Source organism: Mytilus trossulus, chromosome 14 (genome assembly GCF_036588685.1).
Source record: "Mytilus trossulus isolate FHL-02 chromosome 14, PNRI_Mtr1.1.1.hap1, whole genome shotgun sequence".
NCBI classification, from domain to species: Eukaryota; Metazoa; Mollusca; class Bivalvia; order Mytilida; family Mytilidae; genus Mytilus; species Mytilus trossulus.
Window position 1 is genome coordinate 56,631,221 of NC_086386.1, and position 18,985 is coordinate 56,650,205.

The 18,985-nt window shown below is 32.1% G+C and overlaps 2 protein-coding genes across 2 annotated transcripts in view; one reads left to right on the plus strand and one right to left on the minus strand.

Moving 5' to 3' along the window:
• LOC134696024 (mitochondrial disaggregase-like) overlaps positions 1–3,331 on the plus strand; it is a 33,261-nt gene extending 29,930 nt beyond the window's left edge. Inside the window, exons 14-16 of the mRNA XM_063557571.1 lie at positions 598–717; positions 1,838–1,942; positions 2,792–3,331. Coding sequence (XP_063413641.1) covers positions 598–717; positions 1,838–1,942; positions 2,792–3,034 — 468 coding nt within the window. The 3' untranslated portion in view covers positions 3,035–3,331. The remainder of the gene's footprint in view (positions 1–597; positions 718–1,837; positions 1,943–2,791) is intronic.
• Positions 3,332–8,571: 5,240 nt separating this feature from the next.
• LOC134695708 (ubiquitin carboxyl-terminal hydrolase 35-like) lies at positions 8,572–18,738 on the minus strand. Its single transcript, XM_063557077.1, has 8 exons — positions 18,609–18,738; positions 16,126–17,092; positions 15,393–15,494; positions 14,494–14,652; positions 13,314–13,507; positions 11,173–11,266; positions 9,583–10,788; positions 8,572–9,004 (listed from the first exon to the last, which is right to left on the minus strand). Exons 2-8 carry the CDS (start codon positions 17,047–17,049, stop codon positions 8,831–8,833), a joined length of 2,853 nt encoding a protein of 950 aa, XP_063413147.1. The 5' UTR covers positions 17,050–17,092; positions 18,609–18,738; the 3' UTR covers positions 8,572–8,830.
• Between the last annotated feature and the right edge of the window lie 247 nt (positions 18,739–18,985).

Genomic DNA, 18,985 nt, shown 5'->3' on the forward strand with positions numbered 1-18,985 from the left:
TTTCACGGAACACTTATTTATGATTAAAACTTTGACATTTTAACTAATTCCAATATTAACAGTTTAAAAATAATAGACTATATGGTTATTAAAAAAATAAGAACATTTTCCTTATCAAGTTAGTTAGTCAGATAAAACAACCGTACGATTGACAAGATATCGACACGTAATTAAGACTACATCGGTTACTGTAGTTTGGTTTCTTTGTGGTTTATAGACATATCGTGATTTTTATTTGGACAAGATAACAAAATGGCGGAAGGCAGAGAACTGATACTCAAAATTTAAAATCGATGGTGATCTCTTATCTAGCGGAATAAAACTTTAATATTTATAAATTTGAGCATTTTTATACAGAATGGACATAATATCAATTTTTGATTTTTTTGCGAAGTTTCCCTTTAAAAAAAAAAGAGCCTTGACTCACACTGCAAAGTTATAAAGTGCCCGAAAAATGACTTGTGTAAAATCATTTAAATAGGAAAACCAATGTGTTCCTGACATAGGTGGTTATTGTAAGTACCTGGACTTAATGTAAACACCTGCTGACCTTACTGTTGATTGTATTTTGTTAAACAATAATTTATTTACTTTCAGAGACATTTTAGAAGAGATGAATTTTTGGGAAGAATCAATGAAATTGTTTACTTTCTACCTTTCTCAAGATCTGAACTCTCAAAATTAGTGACAAAAGAGCTACACCATTGGTCTGAACAGGTAAACATTAGCATTGTATATCAAATAAAACCCTCATGGGCTTATGATTAAATGAATTCTATGTCTACTAATTTTAGACTTTTAGCTTAGTAGATGATATAATCACAGGAGTACTGAAACATCATCTGAAGAGATATGATGGTATTTGGTTGATAAAAGTAATAGGCCACTTTCGAATTCATTCGTCTCCTGAAAAAACTCGTCAATTATGCGTGCTTTATGACGTCATTTACCAGATAGAGGGGCTTACCTGTATCCCTGCCCTATAAATGTTCCTCAAGCGTCTTAGTGATCATCATTGTGCAGGATAAACTAGAAATAATGGTTGTTCTGTGGGTACTTAATAACAATTCCCTAATGACAGCAGTGCTGATAGTCAATTTTGAGAATTCAATTTGCCGAATAATTCGTACAATATAGAATTATAGTTTTCCAACCACTGGCTCAACATTAGAATAGAAGTGACGACGCCCCTAAACGCACAAATGACGTTCACTAAAACCAGAGTTTTTGGACGGAATGCATTGAACTTGAAAGTTGTCTATTCTGTCACAGTTTGGCAAAGCAAGAAAAATTCTGTTGCTGAAGGACTCATTTAGCATAAGAGTAATCTAACTAAAGGGTCTCACATGGTTTCATAAATCAGTATTGTAACAGTGAATCTCCAGATAAAAATCTAACCTTTTTTATATAAGACAAAATGGTCGGTCCCAAATGGGTTTCATGTATACTATATGTTGTAATAAACAGCCATGATTATTCATGATCAAGTAGAGAAGAAACTAAAAAGAATTTGTAATAGGAACAGAGAGTAATGGCAACACAAAGATAAATGTTTGGGCAGGTGGCTATTATATAGTATACATTCTCCTTTCTTTCAGTCAAACTTATAAAATTAACAATTGTCAAACTCTAAGTATGTGACCCGGCTATTTTTTTTTTATGTATCAGGAAATGATTGAATAAAATATTGGTTATCATTAAAAAAAAAATCTGAACAAAATATTCAGTACCAAAGATATTCAGTGTAGACTTGTGTTAACACTTTTGAAATGTTTAAAGCAAAGTGTTTATTCGATGTAGACATATATAATTTATTAAAACAGTTTTAATGTTTTAGGCCGAGAAGAAACACAATATGAAGTTGTTATGGGATCACAATGTTGTCGATATTTTGGCTGATGGCTATGATGTTCACTATGGGGCTAGATCCATCAAATATGAGGTAAGAAATAAATTATCATATTAAAAGTGAGTTAATATAAGAAATAAACTCACATGGAATTATTTTTGGAATGGAACACCTTAGATATCTGTGATAAAAATTGCTCTCTTACAGTTGGTTTTTGTTCATCTCCACCTCTTCCGGAGGTGTTCAAGGTTGTAGGGGCGATATATTATGTACACAATTTTGGGAAAATGCTTTGATCCAAGAAAAAAAAATGTCTGCTGCTTCTTATCACAATTGACAATGTTGAGGCTAAATTTTCCAACCTTATCATGCACTGTTAAATCATAAAAAAATACCAGGTTTATATTTTTTTTATGCATGACAAACATTTTCCCTATATAATACTCATCAGTGGTGTTCAATTCAGAATAGTTGGAAGGTCAAATCAAAAAGAAAGTTGAAGAGCATTCAAAACCTAAAATTCTGAAATGTTTCGCCCAATACAGCTACAGCAATCTGTACAAGAGGTAGAAAAACCGTAGTATTTGATTCTAATATTCAACATTTTTAAACAGTTCTTTCACAAAAATAAACACATCAATGATTATTTTATGTCAACATTAAAGTGCAGACTTCTTGGCTGATGATACCTTAGTTGGTCAATCAACCAGAAATGGCATACTGTGGATTCATTATTATTCATTAGATACTAATTTTCATGGATAACCTGGGTACAGGTGAACCATAAATTTAAATATTCTCTATAGGAATGAATGCAGACTTTGGCAACATGTGAAATCGAATACCACGAACATGTTTTCCTCAATCCACGAAAATTGATACCCATGAAAATAAATAAATCCACATTAGCATAGTTCATTGCAATTATCATTTCTTTTACAGGTGGAAAGAAGAGTGGTTACCCAGCTAGCCATGGCTCATGAGAGAGGGCTAATACAGAAAGGCTGTGTGATCAAACTTGCTGCTTCACATGCTAACGATTTGATCAAATCAACAGAACAATCAGATAAAGACAAAAATGTTCCTACTATATCACTTCAACTTCAAAAGAAAGGAAAGAAGGAGGAATATATTGATATTAATTTCAAGAATGAAGAAAATCCATTTGATATTGGCTTTAAGTGATAATGATGTTTATTATAAAATTCTTCTTGTAAATATAAGAGATTTTGTCAAGTTTATGATCATAAAGTGACAGTTACATGCATATGTCCAAATGATTTCTACGATTGGAATATAATTTGTTAATGATTTTTTGACAAGTTCTGTTATGAATGCTGACTATTGTGTGAATTTTGTAAATCCAAGTGCATTTATTGATGTCTAAAAATGTACAATAAGATTTTGAATATTTTTTAGGGACTGTGGACAATTAGAATTTTTTATTTATAGTGCGGTACTTAATTAATCTTTAACATTTAGTTAGTCACTAACTAATTATGTGTCTATAATTGTTTTTTGCTGGCAACACAATAAACTTTTTATATTGTTTAAACTTGTTAATACATGTATTAGGTATACTCCTGTGACTGTTCTTCTGTTTTTTGTAAGATTTTTTTTACATTTTTGTTTTCCATGAGCCATTTTTTGATGAACTATATGGTGTCTTCCATGAGCCATTTATTGATGAACTATATATGGTGTCTTCCATGAGCCATTTATTGATGAACTATATGGTGTCTTCCATGAGCCATTTATTGATGAACTATATGGTGTTTTCCATGAGCCATTTATTGATGAACTATATGGTGTTTTCCATGAGCCATTTATTGATGAACTATATGGTGTCTTCCATGACCCATTTATTGATGAACTATATGGTGTTTTCCATGAGCCATTTATTGATGAACTATATGGTGTTTTCCATGAGCCATTTATTGATGAACTATATGGTGTTTTCCATGAGCCATTTATTGATGAACTATATGGTGTTTTCCATGAGCCATTTATTGATGAACTATATGGTGTCTTCCATGAGCCATTTATTGATGAACTATATGGTGTCTTCCATGAGCCATTTATTGATGAACTATATGGTGTTTTCCATGAGCCATTTATTGATGAACTATATGGTGTCTTCCATGAGCCATTTATTGATGAACTATATGGTGTCTTCCATGAGCCATTTATTGATGAGCTATATGGTGTTTTCCATGAGCCATTTATTGATGAACTATATGGTGTCTTCCATGAGCCATTTATTGATGAGCTATATGGTGTCTTCCATGAGCCATTTATTGATAAACTATATTGTGTAGGTTTCATTCATTATGGAATATCCAATTCACAGATGAGCCATCAGGAGGATGGATCTGATCCAATAGTATTAAACCACAATCCTGCCCACTTTCTCATAAAGTGACCTACCGAATAAGTCTCATCTCTTGGTTTGTACTTACATGAGCAACACATCAGAAGGCATAAAACTTTGCTCAGTGCTCGGAGCACAAAAATCATGCTCGAAACATGAAATGTAGCATTTTCATTGGTTGGTTCTTGAGTCTGATCACAAAAATCATGCTCGAAAGTTTTATGACCGTGAGGCCAGGCCTAACGGTCATAAAACTTTCAAGCATGATTTTTGTACTCAAGACTCAAAAATCAACCAATCAAATTGCTGGATTTCACGTTTCGAGCATGATTTTTATGTTGAATTTTTTTTCAGTTATGAATATAAGGCAGTATGAACCAGTGAAAAACGTTCCTATCATTGTCCTTTGATTTTCTGTTGAAAGTTGTATCATTGGCTTTAATACTGTGGATTTATTATTATCATTCATTGGATACAAAATTTTGTTGATAACATTGGTATAGGTGAACCACGAAATTAAACGTTCAAGGAATAACAAATTTGCTATAGAAACTTCAGCAAAACCATGAAATTAAATGTTCATGAAATCTCAAGTTTTGTCAAATCCATAAAAATTGGTACCTACGAAAACAAGATATCATTGAGATGGAAGCCATCTCTGTGGGCCCCCTGTCAATAATGGACTGACCTTTGACCTAGGATGCATACATTATGACACATTGTCTGGTGTTGGTTAATATATATGTTAAGTTGAAAATGTTTGTCAAGTATGAAATATTAACGGTTCTCGAGAGGTAGAGCGGACACAATTTGTCAAGAACAACGAACGGATGGACAGTCCGACGGACTGACCTTTGACCATACATTATGACACATTCTCTGGTGTTGGTTAATATATATATTAAGTTGAAAATGTTTGTCAGGTATAAAGTATGAAATAATAACAGCTGTCCTCTCAAAATATAGTGTGGATCAAATTTGTTAGCGATGGACAGACCAACAGACAGACAGACCTTTGACCTAGGAAGTTGTACATACATCATGACACACCCTCTGGTGTTGGTTAAAATGGATGTCAAGTATAAACTTTGAAATCATAACGGTTCTCAAGATAAAGCGGACATGATCTTCGCCACAGGACACGGGGTTGTCAACTGAAACAAATTTTTTTTTTACCTTGACCTTTGACCTAGGAAGTTGTACATACATCATGACACACCCTCTGGTGGTGGGAAAAATTGAAGGCAAGTATAAACTTTGAAATCATAACGGTTCTCAAGATAAAGAGCGGACACTGTCTTCACCACAGGACACAGGGTTGTCAACTGAAACTAAAGTTTTTGACCTTGACCTTTGACCTAGGAAGTTGTACATACATCATGACACACCCTCTGGTGTTGGTTCAAATGGATGTCAAGTATAAACTTTGAAATCATAACGGTTCTCAAGATATAGAGCGGACACGGTCTTCACCACTGGACACAGGGTTGTCAACTGAAACTAAAGTTTTTGACCTTGACCTTTGACCTAGGAAGTTGTACATACATCATGACACACCCTCTGGTGTTGGTTCAAATGGATGTCAAGTATAAACTTTGAAATCATAACGGTTCTCAAGATATAGAGCGGACACAAAAGTGTTACGGACGGACGGACAAACTGATCACTATAGGGCGACCCGCCTTAGACGGGGCCCTAATAAATGAATCCACAGTACCACATAACCTTGCAAAAAGTTTAACTTCATTTTATCTTTTAACTATATATTTGAAAAGATTATGGTCAAGTTTTGAAATGAAAATAGCTCAAAAGGATATATGATTAATCAAAGGTAAAGTACTTGAACACTATTGATTGATGTATGGTGTTTAACAACACTTTTAGCACTATAGGCTAGAGTGTTGGAGCCAGTTTTATTGGTGGAGAAAGCTATAATAGTGGCTGGAGAAAACACTTGGCCACTGAATCCCCATAACAATATTGATTTAAGTAACTAACAATTAATATTTCAACATTTTCTAAATACAAATTGAATTACAAATTGCATGATTAGCAAACATTATAAAATATTCATGAAAGTTAAGTTAAGACAAAATAAACCACATTAGATGGACTAAATATATATTCTAAAACTCACCTTCTCAGGAAAATTACAACAGTTCCAGGTTAAAACAGACAAGGGGACATTTACACCTTAAAATCATTCTAAATACCAAATACAGCTGACCTATTGGTTTTAATACATTTGAAACAGACCTAAGTTAGGAGCCTGGAATTTAATGGTTTTTCGTTTGTTGCTGTATATCACATTTGCTTTGTTTTTTTGTTTTGAGCATACATATATATACCATGTACATCATGCTGTTGGTTTTCTAACATGTCTTTTCTGATTCTTTTATATGTATAGTTCGCTATGCAGTATGTTATAAGCTCAAGCTTATTGTTGAAGTCTACAGTGACTTAAAATTTCTAATTTCTCTAGTGGCATGCTGCATCATTGGCTATCATACCACATCTTATATATTTGAATATTTATCACAAAAACTTAACATCAATTACAACGAGAGGCTGTCACAACGACAGCAAACTGGATTTATTATAAACATTTATTTGTGTCCTGGCAATATCACAAGAACCATAACTGATGAATGGTGAAAGTAAATATCCTCAATATCAAATTTGACCTCCATTTTGTCATCAGTATCAACATATTAAAATTTGAAAAGCTTAGGTTGAGTGGTTCATGAGTAAATGCAACAACATGAATGGAAACGCCATTTTTATTTTTCAAGAACCATAACTCTGAACAGTAAAAGTCAAAATCAACATTATTGAATATGACCTCCATTTTGTTATCAGTAACAACATATTAAAATTTGAAAAGCTTTGGTTGAACAGTTCATTAGTAAATGCACGGACACAACTGAAAAAGCCATTTTTCAATCTTTGAAGAACCACAACTCCTGAACGGTAAAGGTCAAAATCGTCATTATTGAACTTGACCTCCATTTTGTCATCAGAAACAACATATTAAAATTTGAAAAGGTTTGATTGAACAGTTCATGAGTAAATGCACGGACACCACTGGAAATGCCATTTTTCAATCTTTCAAGAACCACAACTCCTGAACGGTAAAAGTCAAAATCGTCATTATTGAACTTGACCTCCATTTTGTCATCAGTAACAACATATAAAAATAAGAAAAGGTTTGGGTGAACAGTTCATGAGTAATTGCACGTACAACATTTGGTTGCTGCCTGCCAGCAGTACATCCCTAAATCAATAACCAACATTTTTGTCACAAAAATCCGGTTAAAAACTGACATACAAGACAGAAACGTCAGAAAATAAACCATCAGTTAACAAATATATTGAATTTTCAGCTCATCTACCGTCTAAAAGAACAAGCCAAAAGTTCCTTTGGATTTCGTGCGTAGGGGACTTATAACCTTTATGCACTTCTCTAATAACACTGCCTATAAAACAAAAATCATACACAAACTAAAAATGGTCTTAGGTTACGTTATTAAGAAGTAGTAACACAAGATAGTGTTGTTATATTTTTTAATATCTTTCATGCATTGTAAAATATAATATTTCGGTACACTGTACATTATATAACATGTAAACAATGAATACCATTGAGATTTTTATTTTTAAATATCTCTTGACCTCTCCCTGATTGCCACTGGATGATGTATGCAGTAGTATAGGTTTTGCTAATTAATTTCTTTTGTGAAAGATGTTAAATTTCAAACAGTTGAAGACTTTTATTAGGATGATAACTTGTTCCACTATCAAAGAAAAATCATGATCATTCTTTACTGTGAATATGATGGAAATATTCTACTAAGAATGACTCCCACAATTTTAAAAGTGAATCACAATATTCAAAATTTAATTGATATTTTCAGTCAGCTTAAAAAATCCAAACAAAAAATCTAAGCAAGCTGGATTTCAAGAAAAAGTAACTACATACATGTCAAAATTTGTTTTCAAATTTTTGTAACTTCAAAAAGAAAACAGTTTGAATGAAAAAAACATTATTAAAAGTTGCATCAGTACCACATATCACATTTGCATGTATTTATTTCTGTATCACAGTCATTTTAGTTTCAGTTTAATTACAAATGTTTTAAAAAAAGTTACACAAAACAATACATAAAAATAAGTCCTTAATAACTACAAAACAATGTACAGTACATACATATTTTCTCACTCAGAATATATCAATGCTTAAAACTTTTGAGAATAGTATCATGAGTATATAAGAGTGCAATTCACAGCAATATTTTTCATTTGATTAAACAACATGAATCATTAAAATCAACGGTACCAATTTTGTTGCACCATCATTATTGTGGGGATGTTTCTTTGTACTCTACTAATTAATCAAGAAATATCTCAAAATAGCCCTTGTGAAAATTTTACAATTCATCTACACATTAGATTTTTGTTTTTTTTTCCATCACAGATGTCACTTTACTTTGGATAATTTCAAAATTTGACTTAAGCTATTATAAAAAGAGGATTTAAGTACAAATCAACAATATCTTTCTTCCATCAGTAAAATGGCCAAACAGAAAATTGTTCTTCAAAATATAGTGTTTTTAGAATATAAATCTATTTGCACCATTTAAGCCCCCAAATCCACTGCCTCCATCTCCTCCCCCACAGCTCCCTGGAGGACCATTGTCATCATCATTGTTCCAGTTGAACCAGGAACTAGTATTGGCTGCATCCTGTTTCTTTGTTGACTTTGTTTTTGCTGCTGTTTCTTGTTCCTGAAATAACAAAAAAAAATCTGTTCAAATATGTGCATATGTTTACAATGATTTGATCAGCACATCAATGTTTTTGGCCTCGAGCATCACTCAAGAGACATTTATTGTGGGAATGTGAATCTGGTGCCATAAAATTAGTACGATAAATGTTGCACCTACAAATTAGTTTTATACAGAACTTGCACTTTATAGAACAATACAGAACTTATTTTTCTGTTTTTAACAATAGTAAGTAAATCAATTATTTAAAAGAGCACAGGATCAATATTCAGTTTTAAAAAGTTAACACTACAAATTTCTTAAACCGTCCGGTAAATTTGAAAGTGTGAAATACAACTTGTACATACCGTAATTCTATCTCTGTCATGTTTATTTTAACTTGAAGAAGGTTATTTCTTTTTTACTCTTGTCATTTTCAATAATCCCATGAAAATTTAAAGAAAAAGTTTTTAAATGCACACCCTATAACTGAATATGTAAAATTTACATGAAGTGAAAAAATAATAAATTAATATGACCGTGATGACTCCTAGAATTTCCATACTCAGTTAAAACCAAATAAATTAAAATACTGTTACCTGCAGAAAAAATGTATTGTCCTTATTAACAAGAGCTCTAAGGTCAGCTCTCATTGGAGGGTCCACCTCTGATGTATGAAGAGACTTATTCAAATCAATATCTTGACCTTCAGCCTGACTAGGGGTTATTCTCTTGTACAACAATATATATGGTGTATCCTTCGTGAATCTCTGTGTAACATTACTAAACGAATTAAAATGAGCATGGGATACAGAACTATCGTTGAAGAGGTACCACTTATTTTGCAAGAAGTCTATTTCATCTTCGTCTTTGCAATCTTGAACTTTATCACAGTAAGCTTCAGGATTTGTAAACAATGAATGTCTTGCATAGCAATAATAATGGCCACTTTCAGACGACACTCCAGAATGAATGATAACACCAAACAGACTATAAATTTCACCCTTGGAATTGGAAGTATTTGTATTTATACCACATTCTTCAATTTTATTGGTTATCATAGTTCTGACCGATTTTCGTCTGTCGGTTGTTTTTTCTGAAGTTTCAGCACTATCACAGTCACTTGGAAGCACTAAAGTTCTGGGGTATTTTACATCACGGAAAATTTTAGTACGTTTATGCCTTTTGGCATCGTAGGAAAACCGAAGTAGTGTGAAGATAAGAGTGTCAGGCACTTGTTTTAATTTGATACTTCTCTCTGCATCCTGTAGTTCACCACACTTTTCACAGAAATATTTATTATCGCCTGTCATTTTCTCAGGCTTGAAATAAAATTGCACTAAATCGTTCAAATGTAACTTTTTAGAAGCTGTGGTATCACTTTGTTTTTTATCTTCATCATTGACTTTAGACGAGTCACCACTTTTATTACGTTTACTGTCACCCCCCACCAATGATTTTTCACATGTCCCATATTCAGGGAAGGCAAGAGGAAGATCGGTAAATAATTCAGTTCTTGAAGATTCAGTCTTACAAGTGAGGCAGGTATAAGTAGTTTTAACTTGCCCGCCAAAACAATCTTCAATTACAGAATTTGCCTCTGTAGTTTCAGAGGCTTCTTCTGTAGTTGCCTGGCCTTGTTTTCCTTTAATACTCAATTTTTTCTTCTTTACGGCAGTTTTTTCTTCTTCATGAATTTGATCCAATAGGTATTTTAAGAACTCTGAACAGTCTTGTTGGTGGCCTGCTGTAAACCATGGCGGTCTTGAAGCAGCCAGAAAATTAATTGGGGCATAGGCTGGCCTCTGTTAACATGGAAAAGAAAAATATTGTAATGATTTAATATTATCAAAATATTTGAAACTTTTAAACAATCATTTCTACATTACACTCTACAAAACTTCTTTAATGTTTTTAAACATTCTGTTTGAGAGCAAATGCAAAGCAATTTCCAAAATAATTAATATTTCCAAGTGGAATAACTCTTTGCAAATATTTGATTGGCAGTCATTTTTTTTTAATTGGTCTTAGACATTGTTGATATAAAACTACGATATAATTTTGATAAAAATCTGGCAAAATAGTACACGAGAGCGTTTATGCGCATTTACAATGCAATTTTCCAGATAATCAATATTTTCAAGGGAAATAACTCTTTTCAAATATTGTTGATAATCAACTGAACAAACCTGTGTATAACTAAGAAATGCAAACAGTTGTTGTAACTTTGTTGACAAGTTTTTATCTCCCATGGATGACAGTGAAAATATGCTTCTCCTAAATCTAAAAAATAAAATTTATCATATTGTATCAAGAGGTGAACATTTCTACTTTTACACAGTTAAACTATTAGCATAATAAGATGAACAAGTGAAACTGCGAGCTACTGCTCACTGATGATACCCCCGTCGCAAGTGGATAATATTAATAGTGTAAAAATATGCAAGTGTTCGGTAAACAGGAAGTTGTCGAGTGATGAATCTGAAAACGCATCACACAGTATAGCTGACTTATATAAATCCTGAAACCAAATTTCAGAAATCCTTGTATTGTAGTTCCTGAGAAAAATATGACAAAAATTTTCAACTTGGCTATCATGTGTAAAATCATACAAGTGTTTGGTAAACCGGAAGTTGTCAAGTGATCTGAAAACGCATCACACGGTATAGCTGACTTAGATAAACCCTAAAACCAAATTTCAGAAATCCTTGTATTGTAGTTCCTGAAAAAAATGCGACGAAAAATATTCATGGGATGGACAGACTGACTGACGGAAGGACAGACAGAGGTAAAACAGTATACCCACCCCCCCCCCCCCCCCCCCCCCTTTTTTAAAGCAGGGGTATAATTATGTCTGTGTATACTGGTGTAGTCCGTTTTCTTTTGTCTATGATTTCTAAATGTCTCTTTGGTATCTTCAAACTATTTTTTTGTATAAGAATGAGAAGAAAACATATTAAGATGGTCATTAAATCATTACTTTGCAGTGATACAACTCAAGAAAATACCACATGATATGTAAGAGTGAAGCCATTAAATTTACAATCACTCTCTGTGAAAAATCCCCACCAAAAGTAATTTCAAATTTAATTATTTTGTCATGCTTGTAAAAACTAGAAAAAAATCAGTTTATCCATTAAATCCCATTGAAACCAAACATAGGCATATATATATCTATACTATTAAACAAGAAGACCTCATTTTGGGTGTCGCTTCTCTTCTTTCCACAATAAATTAATCAACACGCCTCTGTGTCCTATAGGTACAGTGCATAGTGCCATTTGTCATCCATTCATATGAGTATTCAGATTGAGTTATTTTTGGAGAAAAACGAGAAAAAAGGCATTCGGATATTGTCTTGTCATTGGACGAAATTTTAAGTCAGATTGGACTTCCGGTTTGCGCTTTTCTTTGTACTTTGAACATACATATACAAAGAATAAATTGTATTTTCAGAATTCTATCTGCTATCATTTTCAAGTTAACTATCCATGGCAGTCACAGAGTTTAATAAATAGAGAGGGTCTGTATACTTTATCAATGACCACTATGGATCGATTAGTAAACTTAGAATTGAAAGTAAATTCACTATATTTATATATAGTAATGAATGTTCATAATATACATATAATATAAAGCGCTAAAAATATTCATGTGAACTTTTGATACCTTTTCGGAAATTCTCCAGTCATTAAATCTTTTACAAAATTCATTGATTACAAAAAAAAAGAAGATGTGGTATGATTGCCATGTTGAGACAACTCTCCACAAGAGACCAATATGACACAGATATTAACAACTGTAGGTTACCGTACGACCTTCAACAAAGAGCAAAGCCCATACGGCATACTCAGCTTTAAAAGGCCCTGAACTGACTATGTAAAACCATTCAAACCAGAAAACTAGCGGCCTTATTTATGTACAAAAAAAAGAACGAAAAACACATATGTAACACATAAACAAACAACAACCACTGAATTACAGGCTCCTTACTTGAATGTTCATAACATACTAAATGTATGTTCATATTGAAATTGATAGAAAACCAAAAAATAGGAATATTGGAAATAAAGGAGGAGGGATAAAAAAAAAAAGCATTTTCCTGTCCCCAATAACCTATGACTAAAGATACTTTTGCTGAAATTCTCCAGTCATTCAATATTTTACAAAACTCTTCCAACAACACTTCACGTACTTTAAACTACGCTCTGATTGCCCGCGATTTCACGGGTGTGTTCTAGTATATGTAGAAACAACATTGTCAGTTTATCAAGATTCAATTTGTATATGTATTCTCTCTATTTTACTGATCTGAACAATGATATCTTACCCATCAGCCATAAATAAGGCTTGTACAATGCTGTTCATAAAACATGTGTTGCCAAGGTTATGTAACCCTGTTTTTCCTGTCTCTGACCTCTGTGTGACCTTGACAACATAATTTTTATTTCCAGCTTTCTGGTTGGTCCATCTTGTTTCTGCTAACTTCTTTTGGATTTCTTCTGGATCTGGTTGTGGAAAGTCCTGTAATCAAACAAGTCACATTATTGAATAACATCCAATTTACTGTACATGTATACATACAAAACTTCATCTGACGCTTCATTGTAATGCAATTGACCGGTTTGCATTTATTTTGATTAATGATATGGTAATATCATGGAAATAAAAAAATGTTTAAAATGCACTAATTTCATTTGAGCACTTTTTTTTCTCCATTTAACCACTTTTTGTCATTAAATCACTTTTTTCATAAAAGCACTTGCTAAGATAAATATGTCATTCTTTAGAAAAACTAACTGTAAAATCAGTACATGCAGTAAGGGTTGTTCTATATTGAATCGTACGAGGTCAAGGGAGACATTTTTAAGATTGCAAAAATCAATTAAATATAATTTTTCAAAGGCAACAGTAGTAGCTTTGGTTGAGATACAGACTTTAGAAAGTTTATTTTTTTTAATAAGAACTTGCTAGAATTCAAGATAATCTAGTAGAACAGTATTTTTTAGTCCAAAAAACATAGGTTCCCTTTTTTCCTAATGTAAAATGTACTTAACTCCCTTGCCTATCAATTTTCTCTTAAAAACATGTGTCTAATCACAGAATAGAAAAGACTTTCAAGTACCATTTAGGAATTGAAAATATATATGTAACACAGAGTGCATGAAGTGTCTAGTATTAACAAAATTCTGCGACAATCAGACATACATTAACCAATTAGAATGAGCCATATATTCTTAATTCTGAATACCATTTGTAATATCTAATTGTGGATTCTAATCTTTATGGTATTAAATAATTTCTAAAATTAGGCAGTTTATGGTGGACTAGATGCACAAACATATGTACCGACCTCAAAACGTTCTCTCATAACTTTCTGAATTTTCAATATTTTTAATCAGAGGTGACCCTAGTCTAAAAATGGAATATTTTTTGCCCTGGTTTTTCAATTAATCCATTACTTCTAATGTTAGAATCTATATTTACATTACATGATATCTAGATCTTACCTTAATAATTTCCATAACTGGGTCATAAAGATCAGGGTAACCAGCATGATGGTACATACAGCAATGAATAAGGTAAGCCAATCTAACAGCACAATCTTGACTGGGTGCTGAAGTTTCTGTAGTCAAAATTGACATAACTCTTGGAATCTTGGGTAAAATCTGAAATTATTACCAAAGGCATTTTATTTTAAAAGTTAGTTCATTATCTGAAAGAAATTTCTATGATAATTAATATCTAAAATAGACATTTATTATTCTTTTAACCCAATCTATATAAACTTTTTTTTAATTTTTTGGTATATGTAAAGAAACTAGATATTATAATTCATGATGGCCCATTAAACAGTTCAAGTCTAGTTTTGATTGACAAGACAAATATTGCCAGTTTTCTTATGGAAGGATATGATAAAGCCAAGGTTGCTTATAAATAGTAGCCTTGTACACAATTAATCAGAACAAATCTTTTAAACGTGTATAAATCTCTTAATTATTTTACAATCATTCATTTTATATTGTTTGAAAACTTTTTCAGATTGTTTAAGGTGGTACATGTACATTACACTACAGGGAAATAACTCTGTAAAAAACAGCTGATTTTTTTAATCACGTTTTATTGTAAACGAAATATTAAGTTTTATGGTAAACGAAATATTAAGCTTCTCAATAGTCAAAATTAGTGTTTGACAAACTGCTATATGTATCCAATGAAATTTTTCCTATAAGGCGTGAGGTTCGTGTTTTAATATTTGAAATTTTTATATTTTTGTCAAAGGGTCAAAACTTATATTTTGTCAAAATTTTTAAAAAATCAAGCAAGCCAAATAAATTTTAATCAAGGTGTTAGGTACCCCTTAATTCTTATATCCGTTGGCATTGTCATGAATAGTGTCCAAACTTACCTTATGGAATGGCTCTGGTGAGTGTTGGAAACTCAGTAACATATGGGTTAATACATTTAAAGCACCTTTCCTTACTTGTGACAACTCTACTGCTTTGAATACCTAAAATGATTATTTTTTATGAATTTTTACAAAATTATTGTCAATTAAAAAAAAAATCTGTTGTTTTTTATTACAATGAACATGTATTGCAAAAAACTTGCCATGCACAAATTATGAATTTCAATAGTATGCTGCATTTCATGAAATTACTGTTTTTAATCTTGCATTGTTTTCAATTGTTGAAAAAGATCCCAATAATAAATGTATGCAAACAAAATTTGGAATTCAAATCTATATATACATGTACAACATGTACAACATGAACATACATGTATAACCCCTGGAACAGATCCGACCCTACTCCTGGTTCCGTCACTGTTCCACCCTGAATGAGAAATAGTTTTTGGTTTTGCCCTTAGATTCCAGTGCTTTAACATGTTAATAATAACTGAGAAGCAGCAAATATAGATATTTAAGTCTTTTATATTGCTATATTTAGGATAAAACCACATTCACACACTTGTTCATGTTGTGGCAGTAGTGTCACTTGCCACAAGACTACAAAGACAAATTTTCTGAAAACAAAAAAAATCATAGTAATGTCAAATAGGCCAGAAGCAAAGTTGTCTCAGTTATTTATTTTACTTTGGATTTGTTTATTTTCCTCTGTTCAAATTTATGAATTGCTTACCTGTTCTATTTTAGACTCGGTGACAGATATCAAAACAGTGAATCTCTTTTCTGCTGCAAGACTCTGTAGGAATCCAATAATCCAAACACTGACATTAACAGCTGTTGGCCACTGGATCCAACCTATGATTCTATTTAATGCCCTTGTCATACTGTCATCATCTATATTACTTTCAAACACAGCATATTTAACAACTATATCAATCATTTCTTTTGGAATATGCTGAACAATCGCTCCAAGACAGAAAGTCATTTCTATGCTTTCGTCAGAAATCAGAGTGAACACAGCTTTTAACGATTCCAAAATGAATCTAGAATCTGCTTGGTTCCATAACGCGTTGATGAACTTGAAAATTAATTCAGAACCCTGAATATATTCTAAGACCCTTCCATCTGGATGACCTACTAATGCCACTCCGTTTATCAATGCTACACAAAATTTTGAGGTGAAATCACCTTTCGGTATGCATTCTTTAAAAGTTCTTAACAAACTAATGAAGTTCACTATAGAAGCCATTGAAGGATGTTGCTGTACATAATTAATTGCCATGGCTTCTACAACTTTCAGGTGACTATAAAATACAGGCGATCGTTGAAGAAGATGTAAACATTCTTTGACAAGGATCGGTATGTTGCAGTCTCTGCGACATTTTTTCAAAAGTAAACCAACTAAATAATCTCTGTCGTAAAATTGTTCAAAAGTTGATAAATTGTGTTTAGCCCAAGATTTCAAAATAGTCAAGCCTTCATTTGATGCAAGCTCATTATCAATTTCCAGGTACCAGTTTATAGTCAGTTCAAATACAGATTTTATTGTTTTTATTGCCTGTGGTTGTGCCCCTTTATCTGCTATTTTATGCAGTAACTGCTTCTTCAGTTGATCCGGATGGTTGGAGGACAATATCCCATTCAATAAAGCATCCATGTTGTTTACATGCAGCTGTTACTTTTCTTGCAAATGAAAATTACTGAAAGAGAAATTAAAAGTTTATTTTCAATTATGTATAACACTATTAATATTGTCATCATAAAAAAAAATCCATATTTTTCATTTTTGGGCCTTTTATAGCTAACCATCATAACCATATGGGTTTCTTTCATTGTTGAAGGCCCTACAAATTCATTTAATTGCTTACATCCACTTTATATGAACTTTGCTTGGATTCATGTTATTAAGTATTTTTTTTAAATTTTATTTTGATATTTTCTTCTTGACCACATTCATGACATTACATTGCAGCTCACTTGCAAAGATGATATTTAAAAACTCTGCGTTCATGTACAGGTCAGATGTAGATCTTTTTCAAAGTATAATATTTAGGTTGAGAAAAGTGTCATTCATTGTCATTGTTTAGTGGTTGTCTTTTGTTGATGTGCAAAAAAATGATGTGGTTCAAAAGTGATTTTGGACATGTTGGATTTGTTTATATAGATTAGACCATTGTTTTTTTCTGTTTGAATTGTTTCACATAGTCATTTTTGGGCCCTTTATAGCTTGCTACTCTGTGTAACCCAAAGGTCTGTGTTGAAGGCCATACTTTGACCCATACTTTTTTACTTTTTTCTATGTTATGAGCTGTCTGACATTGGCACTCATACCACATTTTCTTCTTTATATTAACAATGTTTAAGATATTTAAAATGCATTTTATAGCATATAAGACAATGATGATTAAAAACCGAATAAAATATCATACTAACTTTCATACAAATAGCGGATAGAAGTTACATTTGTATATATTTAATTAAACCTCATGATCAATTTTCATATATTTTAAATGATAACAGTCTTTAAGGATAGGTTTCTGCCTTCTTGAAACTACTTTTTTTATATTAATGTCACATTTGGTCTATGATCATGGGAATAACCAATGACAAAAGACAAAGGATGCTTACTGTTCGTTGTGTTAAAAAGATGACGCATGTTCAAATTGTAGATAACCATGGTAAATGCTACACAGTATTATTCTTAATCCAACAATTTTTTTTTATCTCATTTCAAGTCGTACTTCAGGCATGACCATGATGACAGGTGTTATCAGATTAATATATTACATTTTGTAATTATATACTGTGGATTTATTATTATTCCTTGCATTTGGATACCAATTTTCATGGCTTTCGTGGGTACAGGTGCACCACGAAATTAAAATTCAACAACTAACAATTTTTCTATAGGCTTGTATGCAGACTTTGTTAAAACCACGAAATTAAGAATCCACGATCATGCAATTTTTCCTTCATCCACGAAAATCGGTACCCACGAATATAAACATGATAAATGAATCTACAGTACAAAATTTTTGTTTTACATTGTCATTTCAGGGCCTTTATAGCTGACTATGCAGTATGGGCTTGGCTCATTGTTGAAGGCCATACAGTGACATATAGTTGTTAATTTCTCTGTCATTTTGGTCTCTTGTGGAGAGTTGTCTCATTGGCAATCATACCACATCTTCTTTTTTTTATATACATTGTACATACGTTTTAATTATGATCCACTTCTAGTTTCCTTTATCATGATTATTCACTTCTGAAGAAAGAAATGTCATCTCATTATTTCATAATTATTCACTGTTTTATTGTTGTTTGTTAAATCTCATCTTGTATATTATATCATTGATATGCAAAAGCGATGGTAAGAAGTTTTCTTCAAAAGAAAGAAAGCAACATGTTATAAATTTCATATGTCTGAGACTGAAGTGCTTTTGTTGAATTACCTGCATCAGGAACACTCAATGACAAATATTTGAAAGCTAAGGACCTATAAGAAACGAAACAGCTGAAGAACTATACAACCAAAACAGAACCTGAATAATGCCAATTCCATCTACTTTGGATCTAACGTTGGTTTGAACATT